Source organism: Onychomys torridus, chromosome 5 (assembly GCF_903995425.1).
Source record: "Onychomys torridus chromosome 5, mOncTor1.1, whole genome shotgun sequence".
Taxonomy (NCBI): domain Eukaryota; kingdom Metazoa; phylum Chordata; class Mammalia; order Rodentia; family Cricetidae; genus Onychomys; species Onychomys torridus.
Genome location: NC_050447.1, coordinates 71,590,413 through 71,617,264, shown reverse-complemented (window position 1 = coordinate 71,617,264; position 26,852 = coordinate 71,590,413). Strand labels below are relative to the sequence as shown.

Sequence of the window (26,852 nt, the reverse complement as noted above, 5' to 3'; positions counted from 1 at the left end):
TAAATGTCAATCAAATTAGATTCTAATAGGAAGATAAAGGACGCTAGCAGAAGTTTTCTTCCTTCAACAATATTTTTATTTAGCCTTTGAATTCTCCTAAATGTATACATTGTGTTTTGATCATATCCACCCCTCACTTGCCTTTCCAACCCTCTACCATGTACCCCCCACCAATTTCATACCCTCTTCTCTTCTTCTTCTTCTTCTTCAATAGCTCACCAAGCCCAGTTAGTGCTGCCTGCACTCGCCACAAGTGTGTGGTGGCATTCACTGGAGCATGAGTAACATACTCGTGGTGACATCCCCCAGTCCCCCCTCTTCCCACTGCACCTATCCACTACAATAGCTCCTTTGCCTCCCTGACTTTTAGCATTTGTCTCTTCCCCAGATAAAGAAGTGTTCCGTGAAGACATTCATTATATTCATCGTTCCAATCTCTGAAAACTAAAGAGCTACATCTCCATGACCCCATGATCACAGCCTATGATCCATTTGCACGTTTGAAAGACCAAAGAAAGCACATCTAAAAGCAATCAAGTGAGGACAGCTCCAAACACTTGGCTATATAGTTCTTGATGAATTTCTCGTTGTTGGGTTGAAACAGATAAAAGTGATCACCTGGCAGTGTGTGGACATCAATCTTCCCACTGGTTAGGTCTTTCCAGCCTAAGAAACATACACAATTTTATTCAGCAATAGATAGCATCAGCTAATGACAACAGAAGACTTAACTTCCAGGCATTATTTTACCAAAAGCTGACACTCAATGATAGAGTTACATTCCGGGTCTCAGGTTCTGTGTAGCCCGTGTTTTTCAATCTCTTTAAAACCTATCAGTCGTCAGTGGTGTGACCTCTATCTTAAATTTTACAGAAGGCCAACATCTCTTTGTTTACACCCAGCAAAACTTGAGCTGGTTTTTCTATCTGTTTCAATGACTACTAGTTGACATTTGCTGAAAACCATCCAACGCCTGTTTCAACAAAATTCCCAGAATTATAAAAGCAATTTCACCTTCTATGTCCTTTACCATATCTTCGGATCCAATAAAACATGTTATGTCCCGAGAAAGAAGGGCTTCTGAGGGTGTGTCAAAGCTGCAAACGAGAAAGAGCTCATTTGTAATTTTCATCCTTCACAACCCAGTCTTGTCCTCTCCCTGACTTCACTGAAATGAAACAGGGTGTATAGCCTTGCTTCTTGTCCACTAGTCCCCCACAAGGAAGATGTTTACAGGGACCATCTCTACACTAGAAGTGACCTGAGGTTTGTGGGGCCAGACTGTTTTCTAATCATGAACTAAGCACTAGACTTGAATGTAATTTTTAGAATCTCTAGAGGAAAGGAGAATTCATTTGTCAGCCTTGTCAGTAGACCTGACACAGCTGGAGAAAGATTCAGTAAACTTGAAAATGGTCACTAATCAGGCGGTGGTGGTACACGCCTTTAATCTCAGAACTTGGGAGGCAGAGGCAGGCAGATCTTTGTGAGTTCGAGGCCAGACTGGTCCACAGAGCGAGATCCAGGAAAGGCACAAAGCTACACAGAGAAACCCTGTCTCGAAAAACCAAACCAAACCAACCAAACAAACAAACAAAAACCACCAAGAAAATGGTCACTAGTGATCCAAGGTGGGAAATCCTACAAAGAAAAGGCAGAATGCCTAATGCGGGACACATCTATAGACAGTCACATAACAAACAGGCTAATATGTGTGGAGATGGGTGGTAGAAGGGGGGCTAGAACAACATTGGGGTCCAGTAAGGAGACTGAGAGCTGGGAGGGGTCATGGGCTTTGGTATCTCCCAGCTGATGGAGGTCTCTGGGCTAACGGTCTGAACCTTGGTGATAGGTGATGGGAGAGGGCCGAGAGATGCTCTCTCTGTAGGCCTAGTTTTGCATAGTTTCAGAAGTTGAAAGGTAAGGAGTGGTAAAGGCCGGGCAGATTTGGGAGAGTGCCTTTCAAATCTGGAGGAAGCTAACTGTGGTGAGTAGCCAGCATGATTTGATTCACGGAGGAAGAGGTGTGAATGTTGAAGGGACTTCTCGTGTGGAGTGGAACATCCTTAAGGGTGAGTTTACGTTTGTGCTGCTGGGGCTGCTTGGAGTGAAAAGATGCAACGGGAATGCAGTTTGTTGTATTTTCCTTTTCAAAGTGGCTTCCAGGGTTGTGGAGATGGCTCCGCACTTTCTGCTCTTGCAGAGGACCCAGGGTTCAGTACCTAGCACCCACAGGATAGTTGGAAACATGTCTGTAACTTCAGTTTCAGGGGATCCAATGCCCCTCTCCTGGTTTCCTCAGGTACTACATGCACATGACATACATGCAGGCAAAACACTCATACACATAAAATAAAATCTTTAAAGTGGCTTTGGGTAAGAAATGGGCTAAACCTAAGCATGATTTCATTTAATCACCACAACTCCATGAGGTGTTGCTAATATTTCACTGCATAGATGAAACCCAAACCATTAAACACACATGCTCAGAATCTCACAGCTGCTAAAAAACCTGGACAGAAAGTTTTGATCTTAAAGGATGGACTCTAAGGAAGACATGTTTATCCACTGACTATGCTTTAATTATGACGGTAAGCTTTTTCATATATTCATTTCATTGAATTTACAAAACAATATGCATTGTTTCTTAATTAAAAAAATTATTTGTGCCTGGGCATAATCCTACCAGTCAGGCTGCTGAGGCAGGGGATAGCAAGTTCAAGACCCATCTGGCCTCCAGAGAAAATTAATTGCTAGCCTGGGCTACATAGTAGGAACATATCTCAAAATTCCAAGAGCTGGAGAAGCATGGCAGTAGTAGAACACCTACTTATGCTGCAGAAAGCCTGGGTTCTTCCTACCAAATCAATGAAAGCTTTTAACCCGACAAGTATAACTGAGACAGTGTGATATTTTGATAACTGTGAAGAGTAGAGTGATTAAGGGAAGCTATACACAGTCTCACATAGTTACTCCTTTTGATGGTGTGAACATTTAGAAGCTGTGGTCCTATTAGCAACTCACCATGATGCCCAATGGACCTCAAAATTGTATTCTTGTCAACCAAAACTCTGCTCTGCCTGGTACCCCGCCATTCCTCCCTCCTCTCTGGGAAATGGTAACTTCCATTCCGCTCTCTATGTCTGCCTGTTGGCTTTTATGGAGCCCATATATTGAGGCTGTGTGGTATCATCAGATGTATAATTTGTAAATATTTTCTCCAAATCTATACATCTCTTTGTTGATTATTTTCTTTGTTCTTTTTTGAGGATCATATAAAAAATTCATCACCTAGAGAAAGTCTTTATATTTTCTTTATATTTCCTTCCAGAAGTTTTATAGCATCAGATCTATGGTTGCCTTTAATTCATTTGGAATTACATATATATAATTCATATGATGATTTTTGTACACATATAAACACACACTATATTATTGTATGATGTGTGTATAAAGTAAAAAAAATCCAATTTCCTTCTTTTACATTGAATATCCAGTTTCTCAAAACTTTTTATTAATTAAGGAGACTGTCCTAGGCCAAAGATGGCTCAGTGGGCAAATTGCCACCAAGAGGCTTGCCACTAAGCTTCATCACCTGAGTTCAATTTCTGGGACCCACACAGTGGAAGGAAAGAACCAACACCCAAAAGTTGTCCTCTGACCTCCACTTGAACACTTTAGCATTCGCTTCACTTGCCCCCCACACCATAAATAAATAAATAAATAAATAAATAAATAAATAAATAATAAATAAATGTACTAAAGAGAATGTCCTTTTCCCCAGAGTACATTCTTGGCATGTTGCTAGTTAGCATAAATAGGGAATGTATCTGTGCTGCGCTCTCTTATTCTCTGTGTTAGTTGGTATGTCTCTTATTACACCAGCTCTATGCTGTCTCACTCCCTAAAGCTTAGTTTTTAATTATTACATTTTAAAAGAGTCTCTCCATTCTAAGGAAATCTCAGCATCTGGAGCTGGCTCATGTGCCCCTTGCTCCTGGCAGCCTTTGCTACCCCAGCGAATGTGTCTTCTTACATGACTGCTGGAACTGTTGAGTAAAAACAGCTAAATGAAGACAGCTGCACACCAACTGACCATTTGGTGACAAGAACACTTTAAAACACTGCTCTTGGCGGCCCTCAAGACTGGCACATCGTTAACTACGGCAGCACCATTGCCACCAAGTTGTACGCAGATCTGAGCTTGTCTGGCCTGCTTCCTACACAGTTTCGACATTTTGGGTCCTCATCCACCTCTCACTGATTTTTTTCAGACAATGTAGGAAGGACCTAGTTTATTTATCCACATATGGATATCCAATTGGCCAAAACTCAGACACCTGCAGCTGTGAAGATTCATTTCTAGCCCTTTTTCCATTCCAGGGGTCTGCATACTTTTATTTTTTATTTTATTTTATTTTATTTTATTTTATTTTATTTTATTTTATTTTATTTGGTTTTTCGAGACAGGGTTTCTCTGTATAGCTTTGCACCTTTCCTGGGACTCACTTGGTAGCCCAGGCTGGCCTAGAACTCACAGAGATCCGCCTGGCTCTGCCTCCCAAGTGCTGGGATTAAAGACGTGCGCCAACTCCGCCCGGCTCTGCATATGTTTTAAAGTTGCTTTCTTTCCTATGGCTGTCTAGTATGATTTGAAGTCAGGTGTGGTGACACCACTCGAATTGTTTGGATGTTCATTTGTTTTTGTTCAGGATTGCTTTGGCAATTTGGTCTTTTGTGCTTCCATATGAATTTTAAGAATTTTTCCTCCACTCCTATGAAGACTACTATTAGAATGTTAATGGTCACTAAATTGATTTTTTAGATTGTTACTGCATACTAGCTCTTCAAAAAATGTATTCTCTCTCTCTCTCTCTCTTTCTCTCTCATATTCTGGCCTTTTTCAGAAACACAAAACAGCTTATCTCGGTGAGATGATCAATCAGATAGAAACAGTGAGAAGGGGATGGACCTGGAGTATCTGTGGGGAGTGGGGGGGGGGGGGGGGGGGGGGGTGGCACTGTGAACTTTGTGACAGACTGAAGATGGGTGATCAAGAGAGAGGCAGAGAAAATGATGGATTGTGGTGGTTCTCAAGATGACTGCCCCATTTCATAACTGCCAACTTCCACTGCAAGTAGCACATCCTACACACACACACACACACACATACACACACACACACACACACACTCCCAATACTAGTTTTGGGCTTTGTAAAGGAAATAAATATGCTTTTAAAGGTCCTAGCCCAGGGGAGCCAGGCCTAGCCAGGCACTGAGAATGCAGGAGGCTGAATGCTGACCCCAAAGTGATTTTTCTGGGGAAGTTAAGACTAGGAAGCCCTGCTCCCAGTTGACTCAGGGGTCTCAGGAAGGATTTGGCTTGTTAACATTTCAGTCTGATCAGAAAAATCAAGCATGGAGACAAATGCCCTCCAAGAGAAGGGGATGGAGTGGTGGTGTGGAGTTCTACAATTCACTCACTGAACAGTGAATCTGGCCAACTTCTGCTCCCTGCTCTGTGCCTTCCACACTTAAGTAGCCCATCCACTCTTGCTGACACCTAGACTGGATGGTAATAGTTTATTCAATACATTTTATTATGTGATAAAATATGTACATCTAATCATAAATATTTTTAAAGAAAAGATCCGCCTGTCACCTTTCACAGATACAATTTCTGTGCCCAAAATCCATTCTAATCTAGTCAAAATATCACAGGAGGCCTCAGAAGAAATGAACACATTGCAACCTTTAGAAGCTCATATACACAGTCTCTGTGACCTGCCAATCTATATTTTTCTTTTCTTTTGGGATGAGGTTTTGAGACAGGGCTTTACTTGTAGCCCTGTTTGTTCTGGAATTCACTCTGTATACCAGGCCAGTCTCCAACTCACAGAGATCCACCTGGCCCTGACTATTGAGTTTTGAGATTAAAGACATGCACCACCACCGTCTGGCTTATATTTTTCTATAAATATCGACACACACACATACACACACACACACACATACACACACAGAGAGAGAGAGAGACAGAGACAGAGACAGAGACAGAGACAGAGACAGATACAGAGAGACAGAGAGGGAATTACTTACACGAAGTTTTTCAAAAGGATAACATCTGCCTTCAGAATCGGGACGCACTGACTGAGAAAGTCCTTGTCATCCATGAGATGCTTGGGGGTGCCTCCAAAATTCTGAAGGAAGTATTTGATTTGTTCTTCTGACAGTTTGTTAATTTCAGGAACTTGAGGCCGAGATTTTGACTTGAAACATCAACAAACACAAGGCTGATCATTCATGAGACACACTAGCCCCCAAACTCAAGCCTGCCTCCTTAAATCATGGAGGGAGAGGAAAGTGTCATAATAAGCTTAGCATTAGAATGCCACTCCAGTGGCACTCCGGATTTAGAATGCTAGGCCTGTTCCAGTCTGTGCAGAGGAAGCAAAGAAGGTTGAAGTTGGTAAGAAGGGACCCAGAACCACGGGACTAGCTTTAAAAGCCACAGCTGACCCAAAAGTTTGGCATCATTTTAAGATTCCTTCCCAGCAATGATTGGCCCCTTTCCTGAAAGTTGATAAGTTCCCAACTCAGATAAATGTGCTTAGGACGGAAAGCAGGGAGGGACAGCGTCAGCTCAGAGGGGCAGAAACAATGAGCCGATATTCAGAAGCTGAAGGTCATTTTGGAGGGACCAAGAGAAATACGTTGAAAGATCACAGGGGTTTTCAATAGCACATGGTATCCATGTCATCATCCTAAAGGAGCACAATGACTCAGTCATTAGCACCCCATTTCCCTCTTCTTCATTCCTCTACCCAAAGAAAACCAGAACACTTACATGGGGGGCGTATGCACTGGACACAAAGAAATGCAGTGGCTCCATTTTGTGTTTCTCCTTCAGGCGCAGTGCGGTCAGAAAAGCAATGTAGGATCCCAAACTAAACCAGGGAAGAGATCAACATGATAGACAGGGTTGGGCAAAACTCATGGGAACCAGGAGTCATGAGCACAGCAGTGACTGAGGCTGATAACTGGTTTGTAAAAAGTATATGTGACATACTAAGTTTCAGGGCTGAGAGACAGCTCCTCCAGTATCCACACATGTGTGATGACCCAAGTTCTGATCCCCGGAACCAATGTAAAAAGCTTAGTTCTGCTGCTCAATGCAAAAATGAGAGACAAAAATAAGAAGATCCCTGAAAGATGGTGGGCCTGCTTGCTTGGCGTATATGGCAAAGTTTCAGGCCATTGAGAGACCCCATCTGTTGTGGATATTGCTCTGTGTAAATAAAGTTCTGATTGGCCAGTGGCCAGGCAGGAAGTATAGGCGGGACAAGAGAGTAGAGAATTCTGGGAAGTAGAAGGCTGGAGAGACACCGCCAGCCGCCGCCATGAGAAGCAACATGTAAAGACACTGGTAAGCCACAAGCCATGTGGCAAAGTATAGACTAACAGAAATGGGTTAATTTAAGATAGAAGAAGCAGATAACAAGAAGCCTGTCACGGCCATACAGTTTTTAAACAATATAAGTTTTTGTGTGCTTTCTTGGCGACTGTGGGACTGGCGGGTGAGAGAGATTTGTCCTGACTGCAGGCCAGGCCGGAAAACTCTAACAATAAATGGCGCCCAAAATTATCAAGCTGGCTTTGGAGATGGAATTGGCTCACTCCTTCTCTAAACCCAGACATATTGCTAAAAGAAAAGGTTAAGAGATTCTTATGTCCCAAATCAGAAGAGCCCTCTGGTGTGGGACAGAGAAAAAACAATATTTTTCTTTAAAGCAGGTTGATTATAAATGAGATCTCTTTCTAAAGAAGAAAGGGGAATATGATATAGATATAATAGGATGAAAGGGTAGATTAGGGAACTTAATTCTAAAGAGCAACAACTTGTTTAAAATGTTTTACATTGGTTTAGATTTTAGTCTATTGATACAAATTTAGTTAATTTTGTTATACTGTGTGTATATTTCTAATCGTGTTTAAGGTATTATGTTTATAGCTCATTTTAAATTGAAATGGATAATTAAAAATAGATTAATAATTAGTCATCTATGATAATCATACTCGTAGCCATGTTAGTTAAGTCTTCTAGGTATACACAGAGATATTTCAGATAGACAGGTAATCTTCAAACACTTCAAAGGTCTACAGAATATGACATTTAAAATATTTTTAAAATTTAGACTTTCTGGACAGTGAGACATGTCTGCTCCTGGCAGCACCGATTTACTTCAGAGAGGAGGATGGGCATTAAAGACACTTCATATGGAGTTTATCTTCACCTTGACAAAAATAGCCATTTGGGCAAGAAACTGTTCTTGCCTGGACTGCTTGATCTACTAGACATGCAGGACCCATAGAAAGGTGACCACTAAACTTTGCTTGACAAAATGGTCCTTCAGGTTCCTGCTTCACAGAGGAAACTGCCAGATATTCTACAGGACACTGAAAGAAGTGACCGAGAGACTCTAGCCCTGTGGTCTGAAGACAAATGCCCCAACTTTACAAAGGAGCATTAGGTGACTGTCCAGGCTGCCAGCTGTCTCTGTCTACTCTTGCAAGACTCCTGAAAAATGCTTACATCCTTCTCCTGGTTCTCAGGTAATATTATATCCTTCTGAGGTCTTTGATATGGTTGAAGACTAGATAGTTATAATTTCCTCAATTATGATAAAAGATAAGTTAGAAATATTACCTTAGACTCACAAATATAAGATAGATAAGATATCTTCTTTAATAATGTAACTGTAATTCTTGCTTGATAATTGTTTTGTTATATGTAATTGTACTATGTAAAAGTTAAAACCTTCCTTAAAAAAAAAGAAAAGGGGAAGTGCTGTGGATATTGCTCTGTGTAAATAAAGTTCTGATTGGCCAGTGGCCAGGCAGGAAGTATAGGCGGGACAAGAGAGTAGAGAATTCTGGGAAGTAGAAGGCTGGAGAGACACCGCCAGCCGCCGCCATGAGAAGCAACATGTAAAGACACTGGTAAGCCACAAGCCATGTGGCAAAGTATAGACTAACAGAAATGGGTTAATTTAAGATAGAAGAAGCAGATAACAAGAAGCCTGCCACGGCCATACAGTTTCTAAACAATATAAGTTTTTGTGTGCTTTCTTGGCGACTGTGGGACTGGCGGGTGAGAGAGATTTGTCCTGACTGCAGGCCAGGCCGGAAAACTCTAACTACACCCATCTTAAACAAAAGATGGGTGATGACTAAGAGCCGACATTCAAGTTCATCCTCCGACTTTCCCATGTATTCCAAGCACATACACTCATACCCTCACACACACAAATGCGCACACACACACACACACACACTCATACCCTCACACACACAAATGCACACACACACACACACACACACACACACACACACACACACGGGTTGGGGGCAGGGGCTCTTGAAACTGATTGTCAGGATTTTGGCTACAGTAGTGGGCAGTTGACTAACACAAGGAATGGCTTAATTTCTATTTCCTTTTTCCACTAAAGCTGCATATTACTTTGTTCTTACAATATATATCAACAGCTCTCAAACTGTGCTCTGGGGGCACCTAGGGATTTCCAAGACCCCATCTGTGCTGATAGTTTTAAGTCAACTTGACACAAGCTAATGCCATCTGAGAAGAGGGAACTTCAATTGAGAAAACGCCTCCAGGGCGGTGGTGGCGCATGCCTGTAATCCCAGCTCTCGGGAGGTAGAGCCAGGAGGATCTCTATGAGTTTGAGGCCAGCCTGGTCTACAGAGCAAGATCCAGGACAGGCACCAAAACCACACAGAGAAACCCTGTCTTAAAAAACCAAGAAAAAAAAAAAAAAAGAAAGAAAAGAAGAGAAAAAAGAAGAGAAAATGCCTCCATGGGGTATTGACAGGGGAGGGCCCAGCCCTTTGTGGGAGGTGCCTTCCCTGGACTGCTGGTGCTGGGTTCTATAAGAAAGCAGGTTGAGCAAGCCAGGAGGGGAAGCAGTGCTCCTCCATGGCTTCTGTATCAGCTCCTGTCTTGAGGTTCCTGCCCTGTTTGAGTTCCTGGCCTGGCTTCCTTCAGTGATGGACTGTAGTGTGGAAGTATGAGCCAAATAAACCTTTTCCTTCCCAAGTTGCTTTGGATATGCTGTTTCGTCACAGCAATAGTAACCCTAAGACACCATGACTTCAATGGCCTATGAAGTCAAAAGTATTTTCCGAACAATACTAACACATTATCTGTAGCGCCAGTGAGATGGCTCAGGAGATACCAGCACTTGCTACGTAAGCCTGATGGCCTAATTTGATCTCTGGATCTCACAGTGGAAGGAAAAAACAACTTCAGAAAGTTGGCCTCTGACCTCTACATTCACACCATGGCACACGTGTCTGGCACTTACACACACCACAGTTCTTTACTATTCATTTAAAATTTTTATCTGCTTTTAATTATGTGTGTGCATGTGCATCTGTAAGGGGGTATGCACATGTTAAGTGCAGGTGCCTATGGAGACCAGAGGCATCATATTCCTAGGAGCTGGAGTTACAGGCAGTTGGGAACTGCCTGATGGGAGTGGTGGGAACCAAACTCAAGTCTTAAGCAAGAGCAGTGTGCACTGTTTACTGCTGAGCTATCTCTTCAGCCTCACGATCGATATTCATTTAATCCCCATAGGTAAGAACTACTCCTTCCAGCTTCAAGGAGGTGGAAACTAATTTAGAAGCCTAAGAAATTTGCCCAAGGTCATGGCCATGTAGCTTTAAGGGGGTCTGCAATTAGGTCTATGCCCTTGGGAATAAATACAATTTCCGTATTTTTTAACTTGAAAAGTAAATAGAAGCTTCTGGTAGATTCTTCATTTTAGGTGTAATTCCTACACAAATTAGAGAACTGTAAAAGTTTTGATTGGAGATAATTACCCAACATTCTGTTTAACCAGGAGAAGAAGTTGTATCTCACAAAATACAAAGCACACACACACACACACACACACACACACACACACACACACACACACACGTATGTGGTTAAAGGACCTCTCTAGGGCCATGCATGTGATAGGCAAGTGCTCTATCATGCCCATCCTAAACCCCACACATGCTGTGTACAACAAAATTCAAATACCTGTGGCCAAAAAATGCAAATGCTTTATCCTGGATGACGGGGAGCAGAGCAGATACAACTTCATCAGCTATCTGGTAGATGTCGCTTGCAAACGGTTCATGAAGTCGAGTTTCTCTTCCAGCCAGCCTTACAGCATGAACTGGAAGTTAAGAGACAAGTCACTCACACACAAAGAAGACCCTGAGATGCTGTAAACAGGTTAGCACAGATGGATGAGAGGCCTTGCTGTTGTAAAAGACCTTATATTTATATGATGCAACTAAGTTCAAAGAAGCAAATAATAGTGGTCAAACTCACCATGATGGCTGTGAGATCAAGCTTGGTTGTTACTTGATTGGATCTGGGGTCTGCTAAGGGACATACTTCTGATTGACATGGGACAGTCTTTCCTCTGCGGTTCCTGCTTGCATTCCTGTTTGAGTTCCTGCCCTGACTTTGCTCAACAATGAACTGTGATCAGGAAGTATAAGCTAAATAAACCCTTTTCTCCCCAAGCTGCTTTTGGTCATGGTTTTTATCACAGAAACAGAAGGCAAACTTAACAGGTTCCATCTCAGATAAATGAGAATACTTACAAATGATGTCATTAAAATCCATTCATGAATCACAGGGTTTTCTTCTTCTTCCAGCGAATGAACAGTTTGAGAGCTGAGGTAAGTATGGCTGGAGCCACAAGAAAAGGATTCGGAGCATGTGTGTGTGTGTGTGTGTGTGTGTGTGTGTGTGTGTGTGTGTTTCCAAGACAGGGTTTATCTGTGTAGTCCTGGATGTCCTGGAACTAGCTCTGTAGACCAGGCTGATCTCAAACTCACAGAGATCCACTAGCCTCTGCCTCCCAAGTGCTGGGATCAAAGGCATGGGCCGCTACTGCCCAGAGGATTTGAAATTCTTAAGGGAACAGAGAAAAGCTGGGAAGACAGTTTCAAGGAGACACCTTACAAAGAGAAAATGTCTAAAGAAAGGGGAAATTCTATAGACACCTGAAATATCAAAGCATAAGAAGAATATAGAATCAGCAACCTAGGCAAACCAGGTGCCAATGTTTTCTCTGAACTGCACTTCACTGTACCAACACAAGAGGGCATTTGTGAACTAAGACACTGAGCTAGCAAAGTACCATCCCCAGCCCTGTTGCTTAGGAGGAAAATCCAACATCGAGGCGAAACCTAACAGAATACAGACAAGGTAGATCAGACACCTCTGGCCGGTGAAAATATTTACTAAGGAACTCATGGAGGAGAAAAAAAAAAAAACAATTCTCCCAAGTGAATTAACTCCAGTAAGGAATGGAAAAATAATCACTGTAATTTGAACATTTAAAATGCTGACTAGAAAGAGACAAATGATTGCACAGATTGCCAGAAAAAAAAATGGAATAAAAAGACAAAAGTTATTCTAAAACTGAAAAAGAAAGTCCTTTCCTTGTGATAACACAGGGCAAAGCATTTGTGGATACAGGGAACAGGAATGAAGGAACTAGGAGAAGAAAAGGGAAGAGGGGTGCCAAGGGGGCTGGAGAGATGGCTCAGTAGTTAAGAGCATCGGCTGCTCTTCCAGAGAACCTAGGCTCAATTCCCAGCACCCAGACAGGGGTTCATAACCATCTGTAACTCCAGTCCTAGGGGAGCCAATACCCTCTTCAGACTTGCATGGGTACACAGACACCCATACAAATAAAATAAAAAGACATCTTAAACAAAAAGGAAGATGAAGAAAAGGAGCAGGTCATGAAAGTCAGAAAAACTGTATCATGAGAAATCATGTGAAACTTCTCTGAAAGAAGACAGGGACCTTCACAGTGAAAGGAGTCTGGCTCCTCAAGACGGCTCAGAGTGTAAAGACAACTTCGGCCTGATGACTTGAGTTTGACCCCAGAACCCATGTGTTAGAAGAGAAGTGAGTCCTGGAAATTGTCCTCTGACCTCCACACAAGCTCTGCAGTGGGTACACTCCCCCCAAAATAATTGTTAAAAAAAATTAAAAACAAAAGGAGCCTTCTTCAATGATTGCCTGGCATCTAAGATCATGCTTTTAGGTACTGAGAAAACTGACTCCTGACAGTTAAGTTACAATGTTAGATCTAGGGGCTAGGAATATATTTCATTTAGTAAAGTTCTCAGTGTGCTTTGCTAACGAGACAGGAATCCAGGATCCATGGGACTTGCTGTCTATTACCCCAGTCTAATCAGTGAACCCCAGGGCTAATGAGAGGCCCTATCTCAAAAACAAGGGGAACAGTTCTGAGGAACAACCTGAAGGTTGACTTCTGGCCTACGTGTGCGTGCGTGCGTGCGTGCGTGCGTGCCCCCCCCACGCACACACGCAAAGCAAACCTTTGATCTGCCTTTTGCGACTGCTACCTTTTGTGTCTGGTACCTTCCCTGTGAAGGGTGCAAATCTTATCTGAGAGTTTCCTAGCGGTTCACAAATCTATGGAAGACTTGGTTGTGAGAGAACTCAGCAAACTGAGATGTCCTGTGACTGGGAATTGCTTTGGCATTTGTCTCTTTGGGGAGCTTCAGGTAAGGGGTTTTGGCATGGGGAAACTGGCGTGATAAAGGTGTAAATTGTATGACAATAAAAAAGCCTTTTGCAAAGCTACACTCGTTTGCCAGAGGCTGACTCCCCTGTGGCTGTGAAGGCTAAAATTCATCCTAGAATGACCCAGTGTCGTCCGCGGACTCAAGTGAATTGAACACTCGACCCGACAGTATGGACCTGACTGGTCTAAGTGGTGTACTACAACAGGCAGTGCCTGCTGTTTTCATCCTTTCTTATTTGGAGCGTTATAGTTTTGAGAAAAGACTTTTAGATGGTGGAATACCACCAGACCAAGCTCTATGTTGTAATAGAAGAGTCTCTGCCAGGCGGTGGTGGCATATGCCTGTAATCCCAGCACTCGGGAGGCAGAGCCAGGAGGATCTCTGTGAATTCGAGGCCAGCCTGGTCTACAGAGCAAGATCCAGGACAGGCACCAAAGCTACACAGAGAAACCTGTCTTGAAAAAAAAACAAAACAAAACAAAAACAAAATAAATAAATAAATAAATAAATAAATAAAAAGAAGAGTCTCACTTGACACAAAGTGATTCTGAAAGAGTTGGGAAAGTCAACCAAAATATAAATGGAGGGTGTGGTAGCTAATTTTGGTTATCAATTTCAACTGAGGACTTGCTTTCATCACACTGGCCCGTGGGGGGTCTCTGTGGGACATTTTCTTGATTGCTAATTACTGTAGCCTGGCTCAGTCCACTCTGGACAGTACCATTCCTAGGCATGCGAGCCTGGGCTGTATAAGAAAGATAGCTAAACCTTGTTCTGGGCCTGAGAACAAGCCAGTAAATAGCTTGACTCTGTAGGTTTCTGCCTCAAGTGCCTGCCTTGGCTTCCCTTGATAATAGACTATAGAGTCCTGTAAGCTAAAATGAACTCTTTTCTCCCCAAGCTGTTTTTTGGTCATTGTGTTTATCACAGCAACAGGGAGCAAAACAGAACAGAAGCTTAATATAAAGATACAGATGGAAATAAGAAACCATGGGTTGTGTTTTATTCTCTGACAAGGTACCATTTGGAGACAGAAACATCAAACAATACCATCAAACAATACCGAAGTAGACTCAGAGGTTCTAAAGGCTACATGTCACGTAACAATTGCCTCTAAATTGAAATGTTCTGTTCTGGAGAAGGTCAGCAACTCACAAGTCTCATAAAGTTCCTTAAACTTGCAAGACTCAGAAGGCCCCTCTCAGAGGTTCTACAAACAGTTACTGTTGCTAGAGAGAAGAGACTTTTAAGCCAGCGGAGCTCCCTGTGAGCCACATAGGGAGCCTAGACATGCAGCTTTCATCATTTATGTTACCATGAGTGTTTTGGTAACATGTTATGCATGTTCTGGAAAGTAACCTCTCACTCACACTCATGTAAGTAACTTCCCAAAACTCACTAGCTGATTAAATTAGACTTGGGTGGAATTTTTTATTGGGTCTGACATTAGTTTACATCTCTCCAGAAAATGTCACAAGCCATTAACCCTCCCCCCCCCCCACACACACACATTGGTTTCTCTCTTTGTAGCCCTGGCTACCCTGGAACTCTGACTGTAGACCAGGCTGGCCTCTAATTCACAGAGATCCACATGCCTCTGCCTCCCAAGTGCTGGGATCAAATGTGTGTACCACCACCTCCTGGCTGCCACTAAGATTTTTAATGAATAAACAGCCCCAGTTACAAATGTCTATTCACTGCATTCACTTTTGTAACATAGAAATATAGGATGTGTAAGAAAAAGAGACAAGTACAACACCACTGAGAGTTCACATGTGAAATGGAGAAAAAGATAAACTTGACAATGTAAATCTTGTAGCTATATAATAAAATTTGTACTTGATATAGAGAATGTATATATTCATAGTCACAGAACATCTGTGACCACTCATCATAGTGAGGTTCAAAAATATCACAGAAAGTCCCATAGAGTGGAAGCAGAATCATGAGGAGGAAGCCCAGGCTGAAGTCTCCTGCAGCTGGGAAAGTTAACACTGAGAGTCAGTATGTAATTTTGCAAGACTTTCTCGCTTGTTAGAACCCGTTTTATGATTTGGAATGAGCTACAATTTCCAATGGCAGAGAATTTGTCTGCCGTTCATTTTATGATTTATTAACTTGTGAAATTTAAGCAAAGAAGGGCACATCAGGTTAGGCGGATGAGTCACTTTGGAAGAGAGTGGGGTAGATGAGATGCATTAGAGAGGACCCACTGGGGATCTTTAAGTGATCTGTCTTGTGTTTCCTCAGAAGTGCCCGAGGCAGTGGACATGGTGGTACTTGCTACTCTTCCAGAGGACGCAGGTTTGTTTGCCAGTACCCACACTGTACCTGAGGACAATTTGAGATCTGATGCTCTCTTCCGGCCTCCATGAGAACTATACGTACATGGTGTACATACCTACATGCAGGCAAACACTCACATACATTTTAAAAATATGATAGTATTTTAAATTACCTTTAAAATACAAAATTAGAGACCTTAGTCAAAAATAAATAATCTAAATATGTAAAAATGTAATATGTGAAATGCCTGATAGTTTGTTATATGATCAACCTTCTGCTTGTGGCCATTGAGGACTTTCTAAACACTTCATTCTGTCTTCCAAACTGACTGGACTGGTTTACGGCCTGCCAGCTATGTTAACAGGCTCCAGCTGTCCCATTCCCAGGTGTTTAGCCCATGGGCTCCAAGCGTACCCCTCTTGGGGACACTCACATATCAGAGTATTTTTTAAATTTTTTTAATTTTTATTTTATGTGCATTGGTGTTTTGTCATGGGTGTTAGGTCCTCTGGAACTGCAGTTACAGACGGATGTGAGTTGCAATGTGGGTGCTGGGAATTGAACCCAGGTTCTCTGGAAGAGCAGTCAGTGTTTTTAACCACTAAGCCATCTCTCCAGCCTCCAGTGTATTTTTTTTTTTTAAATATGAAATGCTTCATGAACTTGCATGTCATCCTTGCACAGGGGCCATGCTAATCTTCTCTGTATCGTTCCAATTTTAGTATATGTGCTGCCGAAGTGAGCACCCCAGTGTATTTTTTAACGCCATTCACAACAGAAAAACTGTAGAACCAACCCGGGTGTTCAGCAAAAGAGTAACGGAAAATAAAAAGTGGCCTACACACACAGTGGGAACATTTTCCATAAAGTGTGAAGTCATGTTGTTTGTGGGAAAATGGATACAGCTGGGGATAATCATGCTCAATGAATTCAGCTGGTCTCAGAAGACACCTAAGTGTATGTTTTCTCCCATTTGTGTGTCTTTGTTCTGTGTAGATACATAAAACCACACATGTATCTAAATCATACATGTATCCTTAGCAGCAGTAAAATTACCTACTGGGACAAAGGTGTTAATGGGGTTGGGGGGGAAAACAAGGGTAGAGGGTATGAAAGGGAATATGCATGACATACAAAATTGACTTGCACAAGAACTTAAAATACCAATTATTTAAAGAGAAGTACCTTGTAGTATATCAACACTGATTAAAAACAGAAGCAAAGGTATGAATTATGAAGCTACACACAGAGATCAGTTGTGCAGGCATCTGGGAACAGTGAGGAAAGGAGGGCTGAGAATTCTGTGACGATGGAACTGAGTTCTTCCAGTTCCCTCCTAAATTAGAGCTGCGTCCGTGATTTTGTACAGTGCAGAATTCTCAATCCTGGCTGAAGTGTACTTTCAGTGTGTGTGTGTGTGTGTGTGTGTGTGTGTGTGTGTGTGTGTGTGCCAGAGAATCATTTCTGGTGTCATCCTCAGTAGTGCGATCTACGTGTGTGTGTGTGTGTGTGTGTGTGTGTGTGTGTGTGTGTGTGTATAGGCCAGAGGATCATTTCTGGTGTCATCCTCAGTAGGGTGATTTACCTCTGTGTGTGTGTGTGTGTGTGTGTGTGTGTGTGTGTGTGTGTCTCAGTAATGCAATCTACCTGTGTGTGTGTGTGTGTGTGTGTGTGTGTGTGTGTAGGCCAGAGGACCATCTCTGGTGTCATCTTCAGCAGTGTGGTCTACCTCCTCTGAGACAGGACCTCGCCTAGACTTTCCTGATGTGGACCTCAGGGGTCCTGTTGTCTCTTCTGCCCCAGCACTGGGGTTACCAGTGTGTTCCACAAAGCCTGGTATTTTTAAGTGTGTTCTGGGGATCAAACTAAGGTCCCAGCGCTTGCAAGGCAAGTGCTCGAACTCAGCTATCTGCCCAGCTCCTAAGACCTACTTTTAAGAGAACAAAAAGCCAGAAGTGTTGGCACTCTCACAGAGCAAGAGTACAAAATTGCAACATAGAACCATAAACAGTCCTAAATTAGAAGGGCAAGACTGCAGCAAGAACATAAAGCTTTCCCACCTGTCTTCTAAATCATTTGATTACACTAAACATGTCAAGATATTAGGAGGGGAGGGGTAATAGCCAGGTGCGGTGGAGGCAGGTGAATTCCAATGAGTTGGAGGCCAGCCTGGTCTAGATAGTGAGTTGTAGGCCAGCCAAGGCTACATAGTGAGACCCTGTCTCAAAGACAACAACAAAAGGAGAATAAAGTATAGGTAATCAAGGCATGGTGATTCACATCTGTAATTCTCAGCATGAAGAGGGATGGGAAGGAGGGCCGTGAGTGTCCAGAGTAACATAACAGGACTCCTATCTTTCTATGTATGTATGTATGTATGTATGTATCTATCTATCTATCTATCTATCTATCTATCTATCCATCTATCTACCTATTATATCTATTATCTGTCTATGTATGTATCTATCATCTTTCTATTTTCAGAAAGGAATTTACAGAGAGAGAAGATGGCAGATTCTAGACACTCACAACATACCCGAATCTCCACAAGTCTGAAAGATAACCAAAAGTGCATAGCTATCAGGAGGCATGGGTAGCATGGAACAGCACAGGAGTATAATTGTAAACAATACAGACAGACTAGGTGAGACCCAGAACTTTAGATCTGTACAATAAACAGAGACCTCTAACATCACAGAGCAAGATAGAGAAAGAGGAGACATTTCCCCAGTGGGATATTAGCAGATAACAAAAAGAAGCCTGCATGGGTACACAGTCTGTAAAATGTAGTTTAGAAGAACGTATCTGTGACCTGTGCAACAGAAGCTGCAAAGGTTCCCCTGTGCTCCCAGCATGCCTACCAACACTACAATGAAGAACGTTCTGAGAGTCTCTCCAGCACATCCTCAGCAGGAGCCCCTGGGTATGTATAGCTCTCAAGTTCCAAAAACCACTCTTCTCCACTAGGTAAGTGGGTGATAGCCCAAAACTCAGGAGACTGGCTGTGACCTAGACACTCGGCTTTGGGAAGTGTGGACCAGCTGGGAGGAGAGAGGAAGGTGCTTACAGGTGGGGACTGGGACCTTACCTCTGGGAAGGGGATCAAGTCTAATGGCACATAAATGGAGCAAAGGTTGGAACTGAGAATAGCATGGCCAGGAACTCAGAGTACAAGTCTGTCCCTGCTTTATCAGCAGAACCTGGTTCAGCTGGATTGCTTCTCAGAGTCCCAGAGATTACAGGCGGCAACACCGTGCTTGGGCATTTTCCACTCCCATGACCATACAGGCAGAGTGCTGATGTTGTCAGGCAAAACCCAAGTAACTGGTCCTCCATGTTGGCTAATGACAACAGCCCAAGGCAGCCCCTCCACGCCCCAGTAGCTCTGTTGGAATGAATATGGAGAACTCTGGCAGGAAGTCAGCCTAGCTGTCACAATAGTGCACACTTCAGCAGGGTGGAGTACAATCAGCAGCAGTCCTTTGGATCTAACCTGTGTGCTTCCTATACCCAGCAAACTTCAAAGAGACGTAGGCAGGGAGGCATGGCATCCAAATCCTCTTTCTTTACAGTAAAAGGATAAGAATGTTTTTTTTTTTCCTGGCTCTATATTGTTTCTACTGTGTTTTCCCTTCACTGTTCTTTCTTTAAATTCAGAAATTTCTATTTAAAAAAAACTTTTTAAAAATTTTACTTATATTTTATGTGTGAGCACTCTGAGTGTATCCCTGCAGGCCAGAAGAGGGCGCCAGATCTCATTACAGATGGTTGTGAGCCACCCTGTGGGTGTTGGGAATTGAACTCAGGACCTCTGAAAGAGCAGCAGCCAGTGCTCTCCACTCCTGAGCTCACTCTCCATCGCCCTCACTGTTATGTCTTATACCTTCAGTTTGTCATCTTCCCCACCTTGATTCCTTTTGTTTCTTTTCCCTGCCTCCATTTCTCTTCTAATTTAATTATTAATGCTTTCACCTTTACTAGTTTTTAAATTCCTACTTCACCTGAGAATTATCCTCTCACTCTTTTCCCCTAGTTGCTTATTGGAGATGTAGCTGATGTCTCTAGTTATTTTTCTGTCACATTTAGATATTGGCCTTGTTTCTCGATTGTCATTATTGAGATCTACATTGTCTCCTCTGAATGGCAGTGAGGACTGAGACCCAAAACTGAAAGTAACACACATACCAAAAGATGCCCAATTGCAATGTAGAAATTGAATAAATAGGAAAGGCAAGGCAACCTGATTCTTAAAAAAGCTTGTAACCCTCAGTAATTAAATCAAAATGTGTCAAAATAATTGGAACGTGTGGTGGTTTGAAGAGGTATACTCCCCCGCTCCACATAGACTCATAGACTCACGTGCTTGAACGCTTGGCCCATAGGGAATGGCACTATTAGGATTTGTGGCCTTGGTGGAGGAAGTGTGTCACTGTGGAAGTGGGCTTTGAGGTTTTATATATGCTCAAGCTACACTCAGAACACAGTTCACTTCCTGTTGCCTATGGATCAAGATGTAGAACTCGCAGCTACCTCTCCAGCACCATGTCTGCCTGTGTGCTGCCACACATGTCACCATAACCGACTAAGCTTCTGAACTGTAAATGTTTTCCTTTATAAGAGTTGCCATGGTCATGGTGTCTCTTCACAGCAGTAGAAACCCTGACTAAGATGGCATGAGACAAATACCTCAAAGTCCACTGCAGAAAAATGATCTCAAAGAATATGTACATAAACAGATGAGTGGAGCAAGGAAGACAGTTCAGAGGAACACTGCAAATGATGTTGGAACTCTGTATGTGTGTGAAGTTTTGGAAATGAAAAGGAAAAAGCAAACAGAACAAATAAACAAAAAACCCTCAGTAGAAAGCATCATCGAGGAACATCAGTGACTGGAGACTGTTTTCCCATTCAGAAAATTTAAGAAGCAAACAACCATGATCAGAACTTTAAGAACTTTGGCACACAAACAGGGGACCTCTCCTGAGAAACTATGCAACATTTCAAGACCTAGGTTCAGACATGTAACTTTCTTATTTTTTTAATACAGCTTTCTTTCTTTCTATTTTATTTTATTTTGAGACATGGTCTCTATTATGTAGCTCTGACTGTCCTGGAACTCACAGAGATCCACATGTCTCTGCCTCCCAAGTGTTGGGATTAAAGATGTGCACCACCATGCTTAGTTTCTAAATATAACTTTCTTAATGCAACTCTAATACCTCAGTGAATAACAGGAAACTTGACAAATGGGATTATATTAAAATAAAGTGCTTCGGGCTGGAGAGATGATGGCTCAGTGGTTAAGAGCACTGGCTACTCTTCCAGAGGTCCTGAGTTCAATTCCCAGCAACCACATGATGGCTCACAACCATCTGTAATGAGGTTTGATGCTCTCTTCTGTCCTGCAGGCATACATGCAAGCAGAACACTGTATACATAATAAATAAATAAATCTTAAAAAATAAAATAAAATAAAATAAAGTGCTCCTGCTCTTCCAAGGAAACAAGAGTCTCCAGCTCCAAACATTCTCTTGTAAATGACAACATTTGGGTGAGATGGCTTAGTAGGTAAGGACATTTGTCAACAAGCCTGATGGCTTAAGTTTGATCCCCCCCCCCACACACACACACATGGTGGAAAGAAAGCTGAGTCCTGCAAGTTACCCTCTGCCTTCTGTTTTCCACCCCTTTCGCGCGCGTGTGCGCGCGCACACGCACACACGCACACACACACACACACTCACAGAGAGAGAGAGAGAGAGAGAGAGAGAGAGAGAGAGAGAGAGAGAGAAGGTTCACTCTTCTCCCCTTGGCAGTGCAGAAACACTTCACTTTTTAATGTATTAAGGAAAACAAGTACCCTACACTTCCTCTAATATGTGGGGTTTAGGGTGGGAACCCCCCACAAAGCCAATGGGAACTGTAAGTGCTGTGGAAAGGAAGAGAGGGTGGAGGACTAAGAGACGGTGAGAAGGGGGTGGGGTATGATCAAAGCATTGTTCGAATGTAGGGAAGCACTGTAGTAGAGAGACACTGTACAGTTAAATCTAGACCAATTAAAGAAAGACATTATTGTTTTAGGAAGAAATCACAGGAGGGAAAATAGAACTGAAAGTCACCAAGAAGATGGGGCTGCAAGATAAAATCCACCGAGAACCCTATGAAGTCAGATCAAGGATTGTGAGCGAAAGTGCATGGAGAAGTGGCCCAAGACGCTGAAGAGCATCGGTGACCCACAGTGCAATGTCCCATGTGATAAAAAATAATGGAGGAAGACAGGTAAAAAAATATTTTTGAAGAAATAATGACTGAAAATTTCCCAGTTTAATAAAGGTTAGAAATCCACAAATCCAGGAAACCCAATGAACTCAAGTTTCTCTACATGGCTGCTTTTTAACTTACTAGATTAGGACGAATGTCAACATACCTTCCAGTAAGTCATTAATTGTTTGACCCCATTTGGCAAAATGAGCAGAGCCGCCTCCAGCCCAGGGAAAGCAAATCAGCTTAAAAACTGCATTGGGCTTTCGATACAAGCAGTTCAAAATATTTTCATTCCTAGGAGGAAAATTCAAATATATTTAGCGTTACATGATGATTCAGGATAAGAGTTCAAAATTGAATTAGGTGTGTTTTAATGATAATCCTCATTTATCTACACAGTGCATGTGTTCAAATATAAAGAAATTGCCTTTCTTTTTCCGAGAAGTAAGGCCCCAAAGGTTTGAATAGTATGCTTTACGATTTGAATTCATAGGGACATAGATGGAACTCCTAGGGACATAGATGGAATGATGAAGTGTCTATGTGTTTTGAATGTCCAATAACAATAATATGGCTACTAACTGTGAAAGAAGGTATTCTTTCACAGTTGAGGAAATAGTTTTTCTAAAAATTTTATTTGTTTATTATGCATACAGTATTCTGCATGCATTCCTGCAGGCCAGAAGAGGGCACCAGATTTCATTACAGATGGTTGTGAGCCACCATGTGGCTGCAAGGAATTGAACTCAGGACCTCTGGAAGAACAGTCAGTGCTCTTAACCTCTGAGCCAACTCTCTAGCCCCGAGGAAATAGTTTTATTCAAACACTTTATAGGCTTCACTCTCAGTGTCTCTATTACTGAGACACTTCTCAAATCATCTATAAATTTTCCACAACATAACTTTATTCTTTTTGTTTTGTTTTGTTTTTCGAGACAGGATTTCTATGTGTAGTTTTGGTGCCTGTCCTGGATCTCGCTCTGTAGGCCAGGCTGGCCTTGAACTCACAGAGATCTGCCTGGCTCTGCCTCCTGAGTGCTGGGATTAAAGGCATGCACCACTACTGCCTGGCAAAATTTTACTCTTTTTTAAGTTCTTGATAAACAAATACTTTTGAATCTGTGCATGAGGTCATTAGAAATTTTATACCAAGATCCAGCATTAAAAACAACTGATGTTAAAAATCTATTTTAAACAGCCATCCTGTATGGGTGTATTTGTATTCTCCACAATGTAAACCTCTCTTGGAAAGTTTCCAAATTGATCCTTAAATTTCTTACTAAGATATTGAAGCATCCCAAATGAGAAGCCATAAGCCATATTATAATGATTTTAAGTCTGTTTTGTCTTTTTAAAAAGTATCAGTATTATAGTTTGGATTGTAAGTGTCCCTCACAATTCATGTGTTAAAGGCTTGGTCCCCAACTGATGGTGTCATTGGGAGCTGGAGGAACACTTGAGAGGTGGGAACTGGTGGAAGGAAGTGAGGTGGCTAGGGGTATTCCTCTGAAGGGGATCTTGGAGTTTTGGCCTGCTCTTTCTCAGCCTTCTTCTTCCCTCCTAAGAGGTCTGTAACTAAGCACCTTCACTCTGCCATGCATTCCCTGGCATGCCCACTTTTCTACAGGACCAACACAGCAGGGGCAGGGACTATGCGTTGAAAAATCATGATTTTGATACGAATGAATGTTTTTCCTGCATGTATTATGTGCCACATGCATGCAGTCTCCACAGAGGCCAGAAGAGGGCATCAGAACTACTGGAACTGGAGTCATAGGTTCTGAGCATGATCTGGGTGCTGAGAACTAAACCTGGCTTCTCTGCAAGAGTGACAGTGTCCTTGACTGCTGAGCCACCCCGCCAGGCCCCTAGTCAAATCTTTTCTCCTTTAGTTTATGTTTTGACCATTTGATCTTGATAAAAAGTAAAAAAAAAAAAAAAAAAAAAAAAAAAAAAAAAAACCCAAAAAAAAACAAAAACAAAAACAAAATCAAAACCAAAAAACAGATTGAGGTCTTTCTAGATACTCTGTTCTCATAAGGAGACTTTTAACTTTATAATAAAATAACTGAGAATATGCATACTGTGAGACACTTAATACATGGTCATGGGTGAAAGTTTCTTTGGGATAAAGATAGTTTTAAAAGAAAAAAAAAATTGGGACTTGTCAGATATTGTACTTAGGACCTCAAACATGCTGGGCAAACTCTCCACTACTGAGCTGCATTCCCAGCCAAGAAACATTTCTTGACTTATAGCTGAGCATTTAAAGTTAGACCAGAGTTTTTCCCTTTGAGAAAGAACATTTGTTCCTGGATCTGTGTTCACACTCATCAACCCCATCTGCACCAAACTCACAGAGACTAGCTGGGCCCTGAAAAGGAATTTCCCAGACACACAGCATCTTGAAAAATCCCAAACCTGTTTGATCTAGAAATAAAAACTTTCTGTGGAGCCTGCCCTCAACTCAGTTAAAAACTACAGAAGATTCTAATTCTCTGATTCTAATTTTTTTTTTTGGGGGGGGGACTATAGAAGATTATAGAAGAACTAACTGAGTCTAACAATTCTTTAAATTTTATTGATTTATTTGGCTTTTTGAGGCAGGGTTTCTCTATGTATCCCTGCTTGTCCTGGAACTCACTATACAGACTAGGCTAGTGCTAGGATTAAAGACATGGACCACCATGCCCAGCTTGGAAAAAAAAATTGTTTTAAAGTCAAGATTCCATCTAATGATTTAACTATATATATTCTAAGAGGCAAAAAAAAAAAATGTGTTAGGACAAGATTATTATGAGTTTGAGAGCATTGGGAAGTCTTTGAAAAATAGTACAACTTTACTAATACAAAATTAGGAACCAGACTTTTGACTCCCTAGTTTTTAAAAGTAAAACCATGATTTCTAGGTCAGCAGTGAGGACAGGGCCTGCCATTAATTGGTTTAAATTGATGTCAGTCTCCAAAATTCACTATGATGAGGCACTGATACCAATAGTGACCCCATGGCCAAGCTCTTGTGAGAGGGTAGAGCCAATGGCTGGTCCCCGTGGGGCTAAGCCTAGACTACAGAAGCACTCCCAGCCTAAGGAGGTTCTGCCAATGCCCCTCACATCCAGTCTTGTCTTGCCACTTTAAAGAGAGAGCCAAAGACTACCAACAACTGAATACACTTTCTCTTTCTCTTCCTTCTATGTTTTTATTTAAATCATCTACAGCTTTAGAGTTGAGAGTGTCCAGAGAAAGGATTTAATCCATTTGTACAGTGTGGTGGTCAAGGCAGCAAAGGAAAGAAAGATTCCAGTTTCATTCCTAAGTACACCTCCTACCGCAGAGGACCATACCTGAGGCTTCCTCTCTAGTTAACTGTGAAAGCAAAAGCCCTGAAAATTCCACTCATAGTTTTAGGCACTTGTTATCTGTTACATCTTTTTTTGTTTCAAGACAGGGTTTCTCTGTGTAGCTTTGCGCCTGTCCTGGACTAGCTCTGTAGACCAGGCTGGTCTCGAACTCACAGAGATCCGCCTGGCTCTGCCTCCCAAGTGCTGGGATTAAAGACGTGCGCCACCACCGCCTGATTTATCTGTTACATCTTAACAGTTGACAAAAAATGAGGCTCAAAGACACTAAGTCAGGCGGGCGGTGGTGTCAGCTCATGTCTTTAGTCCCAGCACTCAGGAGGCAGAGCCAGGTGGATCTCTGTGAGTTCGCGGTCAGTCTGGTCTACAGAGCAAGATCCAGGACAGGCACCAAAAATACACAGAGAAACTCTGTCTCGGAAAAAAAAAAAAAGAAAAAAGACAAAGACATTAAGTCACCAAACCAGTTAGTGATAAGTCAGAATCAGAGCATGGATCCTACTTATTAGTAAAGCTCTTTGTCTATTAACCCTCTCCCCACATTCTCACCATCAACGTCACTAAGTGGCAGGAAGTAGGGGACATATCTGAGACGCTTTGGGTTAGAGTTGGGGCAAGAATGGGTACTTTAAGTTTAGTGTGTTCTTCCAAACCCTGCAGGTTTTTCAGACAAGCCAGAGACATACAATTTAACTTAAAAAATGCCACCAAGGGGCCAGCAAGATGGCCCAGTGAGTAAAGGCACCTGATGTTGAGCCAAATGGCTTGAGCTTGGTCCTCAGGACCCACAAGATAGGAGAAAAGCAACGCTTGCCAGTTAGTTACCCTCTGACCTTCGCATAGTCACAGTGGCACACAGTTACCCTCTGACCTCCACATGGTCACAAATGCACACAGTTACCCTCTGACCTCCGAATAGTCACAGTGGTACACACAATCATCAATCAATTCCTTGGTTAAATGCACATTTTTGAAAACCCAAGAAAGTAGCATTTTATATACAAGTAATTGGTACCATCTTGCACTAAAGGCATTGGTCACCAAAGTCCATTTCAGTGATGAGTCTCTCTAACCCAACAAGGCAATCTGACTAAGTTGGGGTACTGATGCACCAAGGATGTTGTTAGGGGCGCCAGGAGTTCCCAGAAGTAGCCTACCTGGTTGTCTTGTCATAATTTGCTGTCTCCATGCTGTGAGTTGATTAGAAATTGCTGTTCTCAACAATCTGCTGTGTCCTTCTTGAATTCAACTCGCCTCTAGGCATAAAAATCTCCAATAAGCTTTATGTGCA

The 26,852-nt window shown here is 42.2% G+C and overlaps 1 protein-coding gene and 1 non-coding gene across 2 annotated transcripts; both read right to left on the bottom strand.

Moving 5' to 3' along the window:
* Positions 1–67: 67 nt before the first annotated feature.
* Olah (oleoyl-ACP hydrolase) lies at positions 68–26,750 on the bottom strand. The gene is made up of 7 exons (XM_036188509.1): positions 26,719–26,750; positions 22,366–22,496; positions 11,110–11,248; positions 6,850–6,949; positions 6,102–6,271; positions 1,015–1,097; positions 68–666 (listed from the first exon to the last, which is right to left on the bottom strand). Exons 1-7 carry the CDS (start codon positions 26,748–26,750, stop codon positions 524–526), a joined length of 798 nt encoding a protein of 265 aa, XP_036044402.1. The 3' UTR covers positions 68–523.
* Positions 16,578–16,684, bottom strand: LOC118584975. The gene has a single exon (XR_004945131.1). It is a non-coding gene; the product is annotated as a U6 spliceosomal RNA (small nuclear RNA).
* Positions 26,751–26,852: the final 102 nt, after the last annotated feature.